The sequence below is a fragment of the Pieris brassicae genome, chromosome 1, assembly GCF_905147105.1.
Source record: "Pieris brassicae chromosome 1, ilPieBrab1.1, whole genome shotgun sequence".
Lineage (NCBI taxonomy): Eukaryota > Metazoa > Arthropoda > Insecta > Lepidoptera > Pieridae > Pieris > Pieris brassicae.
Window position 1 is genome coordinate 10789945 of NC_059665.1, and position 18473 is coordinate 10808417.

At 36.4% G+C, this 18473-nt stretch overlaps 2 protein-coding genes across 5 annotated transcripts in view; both read right to left on the reverse strand.

The window, feature by feature from the left end:
• Positions 1-26: 26 nt before the first annotated feature.
• LOC123710369 (5-hydroxytryptamine receptor 1E-like) lies at positions 27-8294 on the reverse strand. 2 transcript variants are annotated; one of them, XM_045662210.1, is made up of 8 exons: positions 8233-8294; positions 6512-6742; positions 5376-5643; positions 4491-4632; positions 3823-3899; positions 3070-3159; positions 458-557; positions 27-123 (listed from the first exon to the last, which is right to left on the reverse strand). In XM_045662210.1, coding segments are annotated over exons 1-8 (930 nt in total). In that variant the 5' UTR covers positions 8234-8294; the 3' UTR covers positions 27-102. The 2 variants fall into 2 exon arrangements, with proteins under 2 accessions (XP_045518166.1, XP_045518175.1); XM_045662219.1 differs by lacking the exon at positions 458-557 and having other exon boundaries at positions 50-123.
• Positions 8295-8975: 681 nt separating this feature from the next.
• Positions 8976-18473, reverse strand: part of LOC123716581 (neurogenic locus Notch protein) — a 114719-nt gene continuing 105221 nt past the window's right edge. For 2 of the 3 annotated variants that reach the window (XM_045672406.1, XM_045672398.1), the window contains 12 exons: positions 16049-18318; positions 15725-15933; positions 15395-15595; positions 15032-15200; positions 14418-14616; positions 14137-14290; positions 13591-13702; positions 13199-13315; positions 12276-12387; positions 11954-12076; positions 11563-11670; positions 8976-11425 (listed from right to left, as the gene is read on the reverse strand). In XM_045672406.1, the coding sequence (XP_045528362.1) occupies positions 11232-11425; positions 11563-11670; positions 11954-12076; positions 12276-12387; positions 13199-13315; positions 13591-13702; positions 14137-14290; positions 14418-14616; positions 15032-15200; positions 15395-15595; positions 15725-15933; positions 16049-18318 (3968 nt within the window). In that variant the 3' untranslated portion in view covers positions 8976-11231. The remainder of the gene's footprint in view (positions 11426-11562; positions 11671-11953; positions 12077-12275; positions 12388-13198; positions 13316-13590; positions 13703-14136; positions 14291-14417; positions 14617-15031; positions 15201-15394; positions 15596-15724; positions 15934-16048; positions 18319-18473) is intronic. The other variant, XM_045672415.1, reaches the window with a different exon arrangement.

Genomic DNA, 18473 nt, shown 5'->3' on the forward strand with positions numbered 1-18473 from the left:
TAATAACTCTCCGTACACTCGGGGAGCCGGCAGAATATACCAGAGGGTTCAACGCCGAGTTAAGGTAGCCCAGCCAAGTGCACCATTGCCACGCTGAGTCATTCACGCAGTCACAGAGTGAATCTGCAAATAACCAAAGAATATGCAAATCGAATAGATATTCGATTAGATAATAGCAAGAATATTTACATTGTTCGAATGGTTTATCTGTGGGTCGATGCGTTCGAGCTGTCAAAACTGTCATGTTTCGGCGCTAATTATTATTTTTATGCATTATCCGTTTTCTATATCAGTTTGTTTGCCTTTAATTCCCATTGCACTAGGTCTGTATTCTTGAAGCCGTAACAATTGTTTCAACTAAAGCTCATACGCCATGTGCAGTCTCTATTTATGACGAGTGAAAAACTAATCTTTGGACACCAAATGTGTGTAAATTAATAAGTATGAACGGACCTACAGGCAACATGATGAAGAAAGGTGCCCAGCACACGAAGAATAGCGCCATCAACATTATTATTATTCGTGTAGCGCGGCGTTGTCGGGTCATTATACCGCTCCTTGAAAATACATAAAATAATACTACAGATACCGGCAAAACTTCTTGAGCATTAAACAAGGGAGTGGAGGAAATTTTGCGCATCGTACACAAACGACAACTGATTTACCAATCACGCTATCGACACGTCACTCTCCCCCCTCCCAGTGATACCTAAAAATCGCTTCTGCGCAGGCAAGGACATTTGTTCAAGATGATTGCCAGTATCTGGACTTAATAAGTGCCAAATCTACTATAAATCTTTGTTATAAGTAGCGGCACGAAACTCTAGCGCTGACCGTTATTGCGCAGAAGTAAAAAATAAGGTACCTGAGGGGGGCTAGCGGAATGAAAAGCGGGCGCGCGTAGCGTCGATTGGCTCTCCAGTCGCATTCCGTCCCCCGCACCGATACGACGCCCCGCGCACATCCCGTGTACAGTCGCGTCATTAATATTATTGTTACTGTTGTTACGTTTTGTTGTTTTTTGTTACGTTTGAATTTGTTAGTGTTTTGTTGTTTGTTATTTGTTTGTGACTTTAAAGTGAATATGCCTAGAACAAATACTGTTTTGAAAAGACAAGCCAGGAAAATGGTTTATGTCGTGAATTGTTTTTTAAAAAGGGAATCTAACGAATTAATTGATTCTTTGAAACAAATCCAAAGTGAGATTGACGAAGCTACAAATACTTTGTTCAGTCATTCGGACAGCAACATTGTAAATTTTAGCCAGATAAAACAAACTGCCGAAATCATTAAGGCAGGAAACATAAAATTTATAAGTATAATCAGCGAATTAGGTAAAATCCAAAAAAGGACAGCAGAGTCAACAAAAACGTCAATTGCAACGGTAAGAAACATCTCCAATCAAGCCAAAGTTCTGATTTGATCACAGTGTTCAGAACACCTGGCAAAAACGTTCCAGAACAAAACCGGTCACAAATATCGATAACTTCGACCAAGGAGTAATAAAGAGAACCATTCATAACTTTCACAAGACAAATAATGAACTTCCTACCATCGGAAAGCTTAAAAAGCAGCTAGAAGATGACATAAATTTCAAACGTTCAGAACGAAGTCTTCGGTGAATAGTTTAGAGTTTGGGATTTCGGTGGAAAAACACCGAAAACAACCGGAAAGGGCTGATTGAGACTTCTAATATACGTTTGCAACGTATCGAATATTTAAGGAAAATAAAGCAATATCGCCAAGAGGGAATGCCTATTGTTTATACAGACGAATCTTACGTATATTCATCGCACTCTTCGTCAAAAGCCTGGACCGATGGTACTACTAAGGGGCTTAAGAAACCTATTTCGAAAGGACAGCGAGTTGTCATTGTCCACGCAGGGTCTGATACTGGGTTTATAACTAATGCGTTGCTGACTTTTAAAGCTGGTACCAAATCAAGCGACTACCACGACAATATGAATTTTGAAAACTACGAAAAATGGCTCCGAACCCAATTAATGCCCAACCTACAACCCAGTTCCGTCGTGGTAGTCGACAACGCGTCCTATCATAATAAGCAGTGGGACGCGCACCAACCTCTAATTCTAAAAACGCTGACATGCAGGCCTGGCTCACTGAAAAAGGTACGAGGAAACACATTTGAAACCTCAGTTATACAATTTAATAAAGATCAACAAAGATAAATTTAAAACATTTTCTATTGATCGAATCCTAGCTGAACGAGGTCATCAGGTACTGAGACTACCACCATACCACCCCGAACTAAATCCGATTGAAATGGCATGGTCGGATATTAAACAATATGTAGGCAGCAAAAATATTAAATGGAGTGTCAGTAAATGTATAGACCTAATACAAGAAAACGTTTTACTAATGGGTACATGGGATTGGCAAAAGTTGTGTAAAAAGCTGAAGGATATAGAAGAGAAATATGATAAAAGAGTTATCATGTCGTGGATTTGGTAACAGAACAATTCATTATTCATGTCGATGGAGATAGTTCCGAGGATAGCAATGAAGATGACGCTAGTGCCGACGAACTAAGCAGTCCTGAGCCCGGGCCCTAAGTAAGCAAAAGGCCTTGTCGCGAGACCATTGAAGGCGTGATACCGTTCTCTGATTCAGATTAATAAAAGATTACAAATTAAAAGATAAACCCATAAACTTGTTAAAATATCTAAGGTCTTTTTTGTAAATACGTTCTATGTACAGACACTTTTTTACTGTCTTATTATATCTTATAGATAGAATATTACTTACATGCGCGACAGTAATCATGCGCAGCAGCTATCCTTCACATTTCGTTCAGCTTTATATCGTTATTTAGGTAATCATTAATCAAAGTGGCATATAATATCGGTATCGGCCAGCGCTAGACTTACGTGCCGCTGCCAATAGATGAAGAACCGGTCCGTTTATTATTTGAAGGACTTTTATGAAAGGACCATAAGGGGTTCGTATAGACCAATTGTTAGACTAGAGCAATGTTGTTTAAAAAAATGTTTAAATCATCTATCTAAATTTATACTTTTAGGTTTTGAGACTTATTAGTAATCTACTTACATAGTACGTGGCGACTTCAGTGGTGAAGGTAATTTAACAGTTTTCGAAGTTCCCGGAATGGTCACACGAATCCGTTTTGGTGTAGAACATCTAAAAAAATTAAAAATAAAAAAGAAAGACACAAATATAAGTGTACGGTTATAAAAATATCTATAAACACTGGAAGATCAGCGCTCGTTGTTTAAAACTTATTGATACGATGCTGGGGGCCTGTCGTATCGCCTATGAATACAGATTAGGAATAGTAATATATGTATATATATTAAGAAATTTCCTAATATATATTTCTACAAAATATGTGTATAAAATAAAATTCCCCACCACAATATTGAGAAATATATAAAAACCCCAAAACCAACGAAATACGTAGGATAGTATCGTAGGCCATAAGGTTTTCGTGTACCGAGTCAAAGTGGGGTCTACCCCAAGTTTAGTTCGTAGTTGGCGGCGCTGGCGTCGTTCTCCGTCTCTCTTGCTTTCTCTTCTTCGTGTTTCTTATTGTTCAGTTAGGCCTACGTCTGAATTCCGACGACTGCCACGCCGCCAAGTGACAATTTGGGTCACAGACACTTTGTCTTCAGAGCACCCATAAGAACTGTGCTTCTATCCTACCATAACCTAGCATGCATAATGAAACGGAGTTAAGCGAGAGATGTATGGCAGCACCGTATCAAGTGGAGATCCGTGTTATCCACCTACCCGGGGAAAAGAGGTGATGATACAAACAAACAAAATTTACTAACTACTACTTACATAGGACTCATATTTCTATTGTGATCTGTAGGTTCTGATGTTCTATAACCAGCACCTGATCTTACTTGAACTTGATTCTGTTAAAAGAAAAAATATATATATTAGATAATTCATTGAGATCGATATTAGCATTAATGATTTGGCTGTGCAACCCATGTGTTCTCCAAGAACTTTTCTTTGTACCCAAAGTTGTTTTAGATACCGAGGGCTAGAACCAGTTCCCCGTTAGCAAAGTTGTTCCGCCTATACACATTTATATTTTTGCAAAGTAGGGTTGCGTTCATGTATAAAATACATAAGATAATTTTTCTACATCATTGTTTTGGAATAGTACTCTAATGTATATTGTTAATAAATTAATAATAAATCTTAAAAATAACTAGCAGACTAAATTTAGTTTATAATATTTTTAAGCATTTTTAAGTTCAAATATCCCTTGGCTTGTCAGTTGTAAGGTGTGTAATGTGGTTCATTATCACAGGCATGGGTAACGTGAACATTCACGTCAAACGCGATAGTTTTTATACTAAATGTCTTGACTACATCGAATCTACATGAAAGGTCTCATATCAGGTCAGTTTCCATAGGTGGAAACGTAACATCAGGTGAGCCTCCTGCCAGTTTGCCTCCTGTCCGGAAAAAACTAAATATATTGTATATGTATTTACCCGAGTTTCCGGATGAGGTGATCGTCCCCTATGAACACGTATAGGTGGTGGGGATGCGAGCGCTCGAATAATGTATCCATACATCACCAGCATTATGGTTGCTGGGATGTAGAAAGAGAATGAAATGCTGAAAAAGACGTACCTGAAATATTGAGTCTTTACAGTTCCACCTGTGAGCATGTTACTGAACAATTGCTAACTACGGAAAAAGACGAGTAATTGACAAATACGGTCAGGAATAAAACACGGAAACACGCGATAGAATACAGATATATTATATATTTTAAAAAAATTAAGATCTGTCTTTTTTATTAATTATTTTATTTGTATATTGAAATTTACCACATCATAAATAATACTATATCTACGGTAATTGTTACAAGCTATACCTATATATAAAGTTATCTAAAATGTATGACGATATCGGTAAATAAATGTTACAAAAAATACTTTTAAAATAGGTACTGGCAATATTATAAGAAAATAATACTAGCAAAAATAAAAATGTAAATTAAATATAATTGCGATGATGCAGGGATGAGAGCCCTGAGGTCGTAGGCTCGATCCCCGGCTGTGCACCAATAAAATTTCTGTCTATATTAACATTTAACATTCACTCGAAGAGTGAAGGAAAACATGCATTGTAAAGAATCCGGCTAGTCTTTTACCCAATCAATCGACGGCATGTGTCACAGGAGGCTATTAGATTGAAAAATTATCATGAAACAGATACAGAAAGCTGAGGCCCAGACATAAAGAAGGTTGTAGCGCCACTGATTTATTCATTTAGATATAAATAATTTATATTTGTAAGAAATACCACTTTAACATATTATGTCAAACTAGCGTTCAAAAGGTCAGCATGTTATTAATAACACATATTACCCAATATTAGTATTAACAGTACAAGCTTTAGCCAATTCTCCAGGGTGAAAATGACGAGGTGAAGGAATAATAGCAGCAGGCAAGGCAACAGCACAGGCTATCGGCCAGATGACGCAGGACAATACTCTGGCCTTCTCTGCCCGTCTTGCTCTGGCCAGAGGCGCGGTGATGCCAGACCAACGCTCCCACCCCAGAACACAAAGCGATAATATGGATGCTGTACAGCATAACACGTCCAAGGTGCCCCAAAACGCGCAGACGATGTGAGCTGTAAGTAAGTCACAAAAATAACTTAAGTCAAACATTTAAGTTATCTTTGTGAGTCCATATAAACAGTATAATATATAATTTATACATTTTTTAAAATAATTTATCATATAAAAGCAAAATATTTTTTGTCAGGAAAAATAAAAGAAGGAACTTTATTATTACTAGGATACTAAGTACTTTATATATACAATTACATATAACAAATGAAAGGTGATTTGTTTATCTATTTGACGATTTAAACATTATTGTTATGTAGTGAGTGTAAATAGTTAAAAAATAACTAAATGTACATGTGTACATACATACAGGGCTTTTATATCTAATTAGACTGAAGAGCAAAAGCGTTTTATGATTGTTTCATATTACGACGCCACATTTTGTGATATATTATTATCTATTATCAGTGTTTTCGCGGTAATTTTATGACCATGGTGACATTTATCTATTATTACCACTTTTTATTAGTTTTTTAACTGTCGCATTTGGTAGAATTGCAATCTAAACGAAAACTATATTTATGGTTGTTGCGATCTTTTTAAGGAAAGTAAATTACTAACCTCGTGCACAAAATAATTTCCGTAGAATAAAGACATTCTCGCGTTTTTTTATAATAAAATGTTTTGAAAAAAATCTGAAAAAAATTACAGTTACAGGAACCCAAAGAAGTGGAAAAGGGGGAAAATATCAAAACCGACGTAATAGTGCTTTACGACTTTGTTCCCTGAGGAAAGCGAAATGGAGAACAACAAAAATAATAAATATTACTTTACATTATTTTAACTTACTCAAAATACTTATATTATCAAAAGCAAAAGGCCTATTTTATGTTGAATAAATAAAACCTAAATACGTCCGTAAATACTTACGCAAGTGAAAAACAAATAACTCTCTCGCAGCTGCGATAGGCAACACCACTAAACCAACAAGGAAGTCGGCCACCACCAAACTGATGAGTGGATAATGCGTGGGAGACCTTTTCACACGTATCATAGCTGTTAACATGGAGAGGTTGCCGATTAACGTAGCGATAGTTATGACCGCCATAGCGATGCCGGACGCCAACCAAGATGTGGTAGTTTCGCCTCGCGGTTGAAGCACTGAAAAAACAAAGTGTGAGTGTACTAGTGTACACACGTAAGAAGTGTCACTTCTTTATGACCATATTTTTCTAAAAATGATCTACTTTATGCAACTTTACAGCTATTTCATTTTACCTTATTACTACTAAGATTATTACAGAATTTCATTAATTGTAATAGAATTATTATATATTTTTGTTATTAATGGCTACTGAGAAAAAGATGGCGCGTAACGGAAAAATGGGACGCGTAACTAAAAAATGTGAGGGTTTTTTTTTCCAACGCCGATAAAGAAGTTTAAGATTATTTAGAATCTATTAATTAGGTAAAAACTAAAATTATGAAAGTTTAAAATTCGATGGAATGAAAAAGCGACAGACCCATAAATTCTTAAGATTTAACGTGAGATAATATGAGATAGGAAGTATAAATACAGTCTATAAACTTTAAATTAAGTAAACTTTTATATGGAAAGTTTTCATTTCAAAAAGTTTCTATAATTAATTATATATAAATAAAATTGAAAATTTAATCTTATTTTATAATTGAACTACTTATTTTTTTCACATCTATGTTTTTTTAATTCAGAAAATGATTAAATACACACAAATTTAAAGTTTATACTGTATAATCTCATTTTCTCAGTTAAATCTTATGAATTTATGTGTCTGTCTCTTTTTACTATCTCTCGTTGAAACCGGTTTGAAATCACAACGACGCTTAAGAAGTTTTACTTTAAAAAAACACGTTTACAACAATTTGGGTCTGGGCCTAAAATTACTGTATCTGTTACGTTATGTATCTGTTACGTTACTTTTTTCTAACAGGCAAGTAGGTGATTAGCCTCCTGTGCCTGCCACACCCCGTCGACTTTTTGGGCCTAAGTTGTAGTTTCCTCACGATATTTTCCTTCACAGCTCCAGGGAAGAAAGAAAAGACATTCAGGAAGTCCATTGGTGCACAGCCGGGCAAACCTACGAACTCAGAAATGAGAATTGCAACCTGAATTCACTAAGCATGATATTATATTGCAGTCTTACTGCTTTAAAATATAATGATTACTACAGCACTTAAAAACACAAGGTATTCGAACATTAATCTCACTCTCATTGTAAGAGCTTTTTCATTTTGGGACTTTACGTTTATCATAAACATCTAATTGACGATGAAATAGAAAACACCAGTACAAGAAAGATTTTGGTAGATTTTTATCGTAATTTGCTGTACCTTTCCTACATATATCTAAACGTTTGTCAGATCTGCTTGCTCATGGCTTTTCGATAATTCAACTAGCTTAATATACGTATAGATTGAACACTACGGGAAAGAGGAAATGTCTTATTCAGATCATAATATGTTCAAATCATAAAATTGATGAAATAGTGATTGTTTTTTTTAAGTTGAAAACATTGTCCGTAACATTGTATGTATAGTAAATACTTATAAATAGTTAAGATTTAAAAATGCGTTTGGTAAATTGAATTAATATTTGTAAATTGTGTACTTACTTTTTATGCTGAATACCTAGTAAATATATCTTTTAACATTATTAGAATTTTAACTAACAAACAACTTTACGAAACACTTGTCAAAATTGCTCATATTTACTACTTTGAGGGTACCTCTTGACATGTGTAGTAAAGACTAATATTTTCATAAACACTTTTGTCCTTTATATTTCTACTGACAAAAGTGTATTATTATAAACATTAAATTATATAATTTTAACTTGGTCACGGTGAAATAATTATAAGTTTATAATAATACATAGCTTCAATACGTTAAAAAAGTGTTTTCTTTAAATGTGTAAAAGTTATGTTAATAAAATACAATACTAAAATGTTTTTTTACGTTATCTCAATAAATTTCATAAATAAGTGTTTGCTGGTAAATAGATATTATTTGTTTTGCGGAGTCCTATAAGCGAAAAAAATATCAAATCCACAGAGCCGTGTCGCTACGCTATCCTCTGTGGATTTGACTAAGTATTGTCTCTTTTAGGAGTATACGTCAACGATTTTATATGTTTGTGGAAAGCAGTATTCTATTTTTGTAAAGGGTTCGAAAGATTTGAATGCATTTCGTCGTATCAATAATATTTAGTTATAGCATTTCACTTTATAGGTTTTATTTATTAACACTTCGTTACATTACAATATAAAAATATTTAAAATAATTAATCAAAAGGATCGCTTTCGAGCGATCCGTTGTTGTTTGAGTTGCAGCAAGAGAAAAACAACAATATTTATTTATTCCTTTATTGTCATTACGGGGAAAATATAAAACTGTATCCTCCACATACAAGAATCTTACAAACAAATGCATTCCATAGAAATAATGATAAAAATTTATTTACAGGCAACTTACAAACTATTCCTTAACTATTGATTTTGATACAATAAAAGGCACAGACTTGAAGATCATGCTAAAAAATGTAAACTAAAATAAACATAAAATTGCCGTTCTACCAAAGTGCTGTAAGTGCATGTTTTAATATAAATCATATCATAATAGCATTTTACAGTATCTAATCCAGTACCACTTAGGCCCGTATCATAAAAATTCTATGAAGTATAAGTTGTCAATACTTTATTTTGTGAAGTTTGAATGTTTAGACTCCAGTACGACTGTACGACTCGAGTCCATTACGACTTTGGCCCGTATCAAAAGATACTATTAACTGAATTTTTATTTAAGAGGTTTGTTGGTTTAGACTGTTTCACAATTGGAAAAACATCTGTTGAGACTTGCCAGATTATATATTTGAATAGAAAATTGTATTTAATCCGAAGATATTAAATTATAAACGACATTACATTGATTGATACATTATCTCTATTTTGGCACACTGTGCTACAATATTGACGACTGGCAACCCTTTCTAGTCTAGTACTGTTATTTATTACTGCACATAACTGCTTTACAAGCTTCGGTAGACGGTATCTTGATTTAGCAATATAGTGCCGTATACGATGCAAGAACCACAAAGGTTTTACAAATTTAATTTCCTAATGTTTTTACAATTTGTACTTAACGCGGTTAGCTTTACGATTACAGAATGCATTAAGGAAGCACGCGTTTACTTTGTACCCTATGACGTCATTTCCGTTTTTAAGGGAATGTATTTGGAATGTAAAAATATACTATATAACGATTACAGATAGTTTCCAGTATAACAGATCCAATGATAACCTATGGCGTAGAAAATCCTCCGTATATTTATATATATTATGTGGTATCAAGTACATTTATGTAAAAAAAAATGCGAGTTTATCAATGTCTATCAATGATAGCGTTAAAATTTTCCTAAAATTTAAAAACATGGAAATGACGTCTTACATCTAAATTATATAAAGGGTACCGGCTCGTTGGCACATAACAATGACACACAAACATACAACTAAAAATTAAATATAAAAATTGCTATTTACATAGGCGTAACTTATAATAATATGATACAATTGAAATTTCATATTGAGCATGGTCCCAATGAGTAATGGAATGGTGAGATCTTGTACTAAAGTACTGATTCGGAGGTGACAACAGACAACCATGAAATAATTCTATTAAAAATCGCTTCAATATAAAACAATTAAATTCTGATAGTAATGATATTTTTTATTGTTGTAACATAAAATGGAATGTTATGATTTCAACATAATGCCGCTAACAATCTTGGCGGCCATACCACATATGATATGTATCATCTATGGTTGTGATCACGTGGGAATTTTTTTTTTTAAAGGTTATATATCCCTTATATATGTTTTCTAAACAATTAGAATTTTTGCATTTGTTGTCACCTCTTTAACCATAAATTGGAAGCAAAAATGGAATGATTCGGAATGAGCGGTTCTAAAATAACTAACATTGTCGCCTATCCGAGAATTTTAGACTTCAATCTCATTTTTCATAATTTAACGACTTACATATAATCTACATACAAAGTACAGTGCTAAATCACACATAAATTATTTCATACGAAAATCTCGCCTAATCTCATAAGCTGAATTAAAAAACTACCTTTAACAAAAACAACAACATTAAATTCTGGTGTATTTTAAACAATTCATGTATTGTCTCTTAAATTACGTATAAGTTCATAAATTTTGATGAATAAATATCTTAGTCGCTATGCGCCTTGTCTATCGGAAATACACCAAATTACAATTGTTAGTCTTAACTAGGTACACACGTCATGGCTGTACATCAGTCTATACGCTACGGCACGAGCACCATTAGTCTATGGCGCTATTAAACGCTGTTCTTAATTTTAAAAAGACAGAAATTCGCGCCTTTTTAAGTTTAATTTTTAAAATCATAGCAATAGGACGTCCTGTGCATTTTTAACTAAATTTACAATATCTGTGGAACATTCATTAGATCGCGCGTTTTTCTGTCCTTTTTTTACAAACAAGATAAAAAACGTCATCGATAAAAAATACTCCGCAAGAGGTTTTATATTCCGCATACATTTTGACACTTCAAAGACTTAAAATACTCATTTTTAAATGTAAATGGCTTCCGTTGCGCCTTTATTAGATTGTTGCATATCGTTAGGCGAGAGCGCTGCTCGATCAGACCAGTCCGAGTGAGGGGACTGCGTGAGTGGTGTTTGAGGGGAAGGGGTCGACCAATGATCCGGAGACTCGGGTGACGGGGTCGGGAATGTGTCCCCCATACCCCAACTGCCATAGAGACCTGAAAGAAGAAATACATTAGACCTGGTCGTGTTTAATACTTATATGGACTTGAAAGAAAATAAATAAATTATAATAATATATATAATCCGTTCTATTATATTCGGTTACTCTGTAATTCATGTCACTAGTACTCACCGGACATGATATTGGTGATGGCAGGGTGATGAGCGGCCTGTGCGTGCGACAGAGCCGCTGCATGCGTCATCACCGCCTGAAGTTGTGCGTTGTGTTGTCCGTTTGCACCTGTTAAATATAGTTAATTAATTACGATGTTATTGAATTGTTAGATTCTTTAATTAGTTAAGTTCAAAATTGTCAATAATTTACAAAGAAAATATATTTATTTACATTGTATATATACAAAAAAACTAACACAAAACACGGAAATAAATCAGAATAGTATAGGAAGCTATCTCTCCCACGATACTACTTATGCTTGAGAAGAACGTATAAAAGTAAATGAACAGTTAGCAGTTATGTTCTATAATTGAGATTTAGTAAAATATGTTTGTATGAGAGTACTTACTGAGATGCGCAAGCGCCGAATACGCCGCGGCGTCTAACTGATGTTGGTGATGGTGCCTCATGGCCGCCATGTGGGCGGGAGACGTCGGGAGTGACGGCCGGGACTTACCGGGAGAAGGGGAACCTGAGAAAATAATTATATTTAAAATTAATATACAAATATTAGTTATTGGTATGATTATAGACATATAGACGCTGTTAATTAAGGAATTTATTACGAATATTCCAAATAAGCAAATAGCTTACTTGGAAGTTGAAAAAAAAATCGTTACTTTTAAATGATAGAATTGAAAAAATAATAAAGATTTAGATTTATAACTTACCTATATAGGCGTGTGGCGACGTGGTCTGGTTACTGTGGGCAGGCGAATGGTTCGAGTACGGCGGTGAAAGAGACGCTCCCGCACTACTCCCGAATTGTAGGGCGCCACCAGACTGTAAAATAAATTCTTATTAGCTGATTTAAATCTAAATATTAAAAAAAATATTACAACAATTTAAGAGTTACATTATTTTGTTAACACTAACGATGCACAGAAATGACAGAATCCTGAGATTAAGTGATTTTTAAAGCAATAAAGAGCAACTGTCATACCGAAAATCTTTTATTGTACGTGTATATGTCGCTGTAGAGTAGTTATTAAAAATCGATGTTCAATTAAGTCGCTAAAGTTCCGTCAGACAAGTGAGTGAACGAAACGTTTAACGAGTTTCCTAAACGTTCCTAGGCAACAAGACTAACCTAACCCTAACCATTTACAATAAAGCAAAACACGGAATTTCTAAGCTCTCAGTTCTTCACGATCACACCGAAATAACAATAACAAATGAAATAATCATGGCGGGATCTTGTTTTACATTAATCAACACGGCTTTCGGTCAGACAGATAGTTAAACGTTTTCGACGCTGCTTTATTTAAATCAAAATGCTAGCGACTTGATTGAATATAGATCTTTAATTAACTGTCTAGAGATTCAATTAACTCTCTGATTTAACTACTTTACTGCGACAGATATGCTATGTGCGATAGAAATACTCCGCAAAAGGAGGTTTTATATTCAGCATAGATAGAAAGCTCATATATACAGTAGCATCTAAATTATGTGTATAATATAAAAGCTTAAATGGAGTATGAGAAGCGTGATAATTTTTCCAAGGCCAAGCGAATTTAGGCGTTAACATTAAAATGTATCAAACATTTTCATTTCCATTTTCCTCAACGTTTTTCTTCCAGAAAATATATACCTTAACACAGTCTTCATAGCTTGGCGGCTGTTTATGATGTACGAGTTGCTCCATTCCGGGGTATTGGGCCATCGCGTTGGAATACAGCGATGTCGCGTCGTATGGCGACGGGAGATCCTGAACGAGAATGAATGAATCAATATATTTTCATTCATTCAGTAACTTTTGCGCACGTGCTTGACGTGTTGACTTTAAAAAGTTATTTTTGCTATGGAGTATATATTATTACATTACAGTTAAAATCCATAATTTTAAATCAATTAAAATCTCTTGACATTGTTAAATATCTATCATTATTCCTGTATATTTGAATTATATTACTCGTATTTGGATGTTAAGAAAGCAAGCGATGAGTTGAAGATGAATGATGATTTTGTAGGAATATGACGTACCTGTAAATTTTGTAGTGGAGACTCGACAGGACTCAAACTGAATCGCAGGGACTCCACGCTTTGTGGGACTTCTTGTGCAACTCTCTTATTGCTCTTTTTTACACTCGGCTTCCTGTAATACATATATTAATATTTAAGATAAATTTGACCACTGATACTGACTTAAGAACACTTAAATCAACAAAATGGACTGGACTTACAGGAAACTGATGTATAGGACGACAAAAGAATAGATGAACCGATGACGTTATAGAACTAGCGGGGAAAAACTGGAATATTTGCCAAGACAAAGAGGAATGGAAAAATATGGAAGAGGCTTTTACATATACAAGAACCGTAACCGATCAGGAACCGTAATCTTTTATGTAGACCAATAAACTGGCTTAAAAATAAACATTTTTTTGTTCTCAAACAACACACATGTTAAAATATGTTATAGAAAGGATATACATGTGTGAAAATGAGATGAAAACTTAAGAAGGCACAGAACCAGATTCATGCAACTTCCTCAAAATGTTCTTTTAACAAGTCACAAGAAAAACGTACCGTCTAATTTGGGATGCCTGTAAATTTGTGTCGTATTGGTCTTGAGGACTGTCGGGCCCTGCTTTCGCTCGGGCTTTCTTCGGCTTGCCCTTTGTCGCTGAAGCACTAATAACTGTTGGCTGACTTATCAGTTGTGGGTGAGGATTGGGTGATGCTGGAATAAAAATTAAACATGAACACTATAGCAAACACTTTTCTATTAGGTCAGGTTTCCTTCAGAAATTTATCATAGTAAGCATCGCAAGTAAAGTGATTTGGCCAATCCTGTAAGAATAACTTACACATGAGATGATGATGCTGCGGTCTCGGACAATGTTCGTCCAATAACCGGACAATGTCATCGTGCATTCTCTCTTGCGCGACGTCTCTTGGCAATCGATCCATGTGGTCCGTTATTTCTCTGTTCGCCATCGCGTCAAGTAAGGCTTTGCAGGCGCCGTAAGAGCCTTCGCGGGCGCCAAGGAATAGTGGGGTCTCATCCTGAAAGGATGATTTATGATTATTATATTATTGAGTGATGTGCTTGCTATTGGCTTAAGGATGCAACACTAACGTGATTTTTCTTTTTATGTACGCTATGATCACTTGCAAGGCAAATCAAAGCAAAGGCAAGCAAGATTGCAAGGCAAACATGTGTCATAGATTAACACCTACATGGCTATAAAAAGTAATTTTAGAATGAAAGTAATTGAAAAATGTTGTGGAAAGATCAAGAAATTAACGTCAAGATGATTCAAAGCTTAGTTTACTGAAAAGCTGTTTACAAAATTTACTTATTAATTGATTTCCACGTAACCTTGACAAACAATTATATCTCGTCTAAAGTTAGCTGATCTATCATTTCTGAAACGTGTATTCTATACTGTGAAAATAATGATTACAATTTCAGTCATACCTTATCGTCTTGGGCGTCCCTATTGGCTCCATGTACAAGCAGCACATTGACAGCATCAACATTATTGACCGCAGCCGCCCAGTGCAGCGCCGTCTTTCCACTGTTGTCTGCTGCGTTTATGTCTGCATCTGCGTTTATCAAATCTTCCACCATGCCTTCAATTGCGAGCCTGAAAGGAAATATAGTTTAGAATTTCTGTGTCTATGTTTCTTAAAACTTTTAGCTATTTACTACACTGCGACTTTGTATGTGGAAATATGTTTGCCTATTGATATTTCATACTCCAGAGTAATTATCCAGTTTGAATAAATATCAAGATTTCATCTAAATAAGTGTTGAAGTCAGTGTGGTAAAAAATCTCACCTTGCAGCCAAAATCAGCGGAGTAGTTCCATCGTGCATTCTGGCATTAAGGTTGGTAGCCCTGTTTCGTAGCAGAATCTGGAATACTCCCATTGCATCAGCTGCGACAGCGGAGTGCAATGGCGTCCTTCCGGTATTGTCTTGTGAGTTTGCGTCGGCGCCTGCGTCGAGGAGACGTTTTGCTGCGTCTGCGCGTGCGTATCTAAAAATAATAAGTAAAAATTATTATTGCTCCCTTATTAACAAACGTTTTATGTACTTGGTTTAGATGACTGTGCATGTAATAAATTTGGTCTAATATGTGTGAAATTCTATTAAAATATAAACCTACCTAGCAGCAAGATGCAAGCTGGTCTCCCCAGTCTTATCCATGGCAGCGTTCAGTTGGGCTCCCTGGGCCACAAGCTCAGAAATGATGTGAGCCGTCTGTTCATCTTCGACATCAGATCCAGTATCCAGACCTCCACCACGGATAGCAGCCACCATCAATGGAGTCATGCCCAGAGGTCCACGGGCGTTTACGTCTACGTGTCCGTCGTGCTACAAATGTAAAAGAAATGTTTAAAAAGGGGTTGTTTGTCTACTGGTCAATGTTCTTTAAAAAAATATATAGTTAGCTTCAATGAGTTATGAATAGTATTGAAAAAATACTTACGATAGCTGGCGGAGTCATCATGCTAGGTGGAACTCTAATATCCGCCGCGTCCAAATGTTGCTGACTCCAAACTCTGCCTGGATCATGAGTTGCTTCTTCATAATCGGTGATGGCTGTGTGATCTGATGCATAGCCTCCTGGAGCGGCAGAGTCTCCTGGACCACGAGCTCGTTTAGCCCTCGGCGGAGCTCCATCGTCATCCTCATCAGACCAGTGTGGCGGCACCATGTGACCTCCATTTATGTCAACGTCAATACATCCCATGGAACCCTTATTTAAGTTTCTCATTTCCTGGCCATCAGGACCTCGACGTCTGGAGCGCCGACGGGAGGATGAGCTGTTCGTCATGAACCCTTCTGGGAACCAAGTTACGCCTTGCATACGCTTTCTTTGGGCTGTTACTAAGACACCGATTAACAAACCAGCTAAAAGAACTAAAATTACGCCAATAAATACATATTTAGAATTCGTAGGGAGATCCGGGTTTATTATTGAAGGAACGCCTTTCACTTGGTAGATTGGGAAGTCTGAAGACAAGGAATGTTTAGACGCTGTAGCTGCCAAGAAGTCGGCGGCCTCACGCGCTGAGAAGAAACACTCAGAACTAGACAGTGTCGTACACTTTCTGTTATCAATCTCCAAATACACTTGCACTCCAGACTGTCCTCTCTCGGTAAAAACGATGTGATGTTTCTTTCCAAATTCTGTGTCTTGTAAACCTACATCTGTCGAGCCCTTCCAAGGATACACCATGTCGTTTCCTAGATGATCTTTCTTAATCAGAATTGTAGTACGAAGCTGATGACCTAAATCCCGGAGGAAGGCAACAGAGTTCTCTTTAAACGTTCTCATATCCATTAGGAGAATCACGGAAATAACACCTTCAGCTAAATCCGGGGGTTCATTCTCGCAGTCCAATCCATCCCAGTTACATTCAGCGTTATTACAGCCGTAGTCACAGTGTCCGTTTGCGTAGTGTTTTTGACAATACGCATCGTAAATCGGGTTACATTTCTGAAGTGATTTTTCACAATCTCTTCCATCGAATAAGCAGGCTTGGGTGTTACAAACTTCGTTACATTCTCCGTTCATGAAAACTTCCCAACATTTAATTGGGGCAGTGCAATTAGCCCACGGGTTTATACCAAGAGAGCAATCGTTTCCGTCAAATTCACACGCAAAAGTATTACATTCTTCATCACAATGATGATCGCTTTGTTTCTCTTTACAACCCATTTTTACACATTGTTCTCTTTGGAAAGCTAGATCTAATTCTTGTAGAGTCAAAGAAGGACTTTGACCGTAGACTCCCGTTACGGGGCTTCCGTAACCGCCTCTCGAGTGAGGGTCGTGAATGTCACAAGTTTTTCCGGTCCACTGCCTTGGGCAATAGCACAGGTAATCACCAGGTTTATCAATACAACGCGCTTCGGGGTGTTTACAAGGGTTGCTGAGACAATCATTCATAGAATCAATTTCACAATTGACACCGGATAGGCCCGAAGGACAGTCGCACACGTAATCCCCATTCTCGGATGTTCGACAGTAGCCGCCGTTTTGACAAGGGTTAGAATCGCAAGCGTAGCCGGAATATTCGCAGTTCTTGCCGTAAAAACCATCGCTACACAGGCATTCATGTCCTCCTTGAATCGCGGTACATATTCCTCCATTCTGACAAGGGGAATTGGCACAAAAGTTAACTTTAGCATCACAGTGTCTACCCATATAACCTGGTTTACAATTGCAGTGGTAGTCATTAATTAATTGTACGCAATCCTGTGTTCCTGGATTCGAGCACGGGTTCGACAAGCATTCATTGATGTCTCCCTCACACCTGGGACCGACGAATCCAGCCGGGCATTTACATTCGAAGCCGCCTACTTTATCTATACAGGTGCCATTGTTGTGACACGCGTCCTGTGTGCAGTCATTGACGTTGATTTCACAGATTTTTCCGAGAGTACCAAATGGACAGGAGCAAGAAAAGTTGTTGATCAGATCATGGCAAGTTCCACCATTCTGGCACGGGTTTGGAAGGCAGTCATTGACATTCAATTCGCAGTTCTGTCCTTGGAATCCTTTGGCACATTGACACTGATATGTTCCGACTAAGTCCTTACATTGTGCTCCGTTTTGACAAGGAGCTGATTCACACTCATTAATTTCCTTTTGGCAGTAGGAACCCGTATAACCATCTAAGCAGTGACAGCGATGGGAGTTTCCTATGTCCTCGCATGAGCCGTTATTACAGAGTTGCTTCAGCTTGACACCTGTGATGAAAGAAAGTTTGTAATGCACAATGCAATTATGGCAAGGAAAAACATAAAACCAAAGCAACAGGAGTTATACACTGAGTTTGAATTACTACAAGAAGCATCTTAATTAAAATAATAATTTGTCGACTATAAAGTTTTATAATAAATTA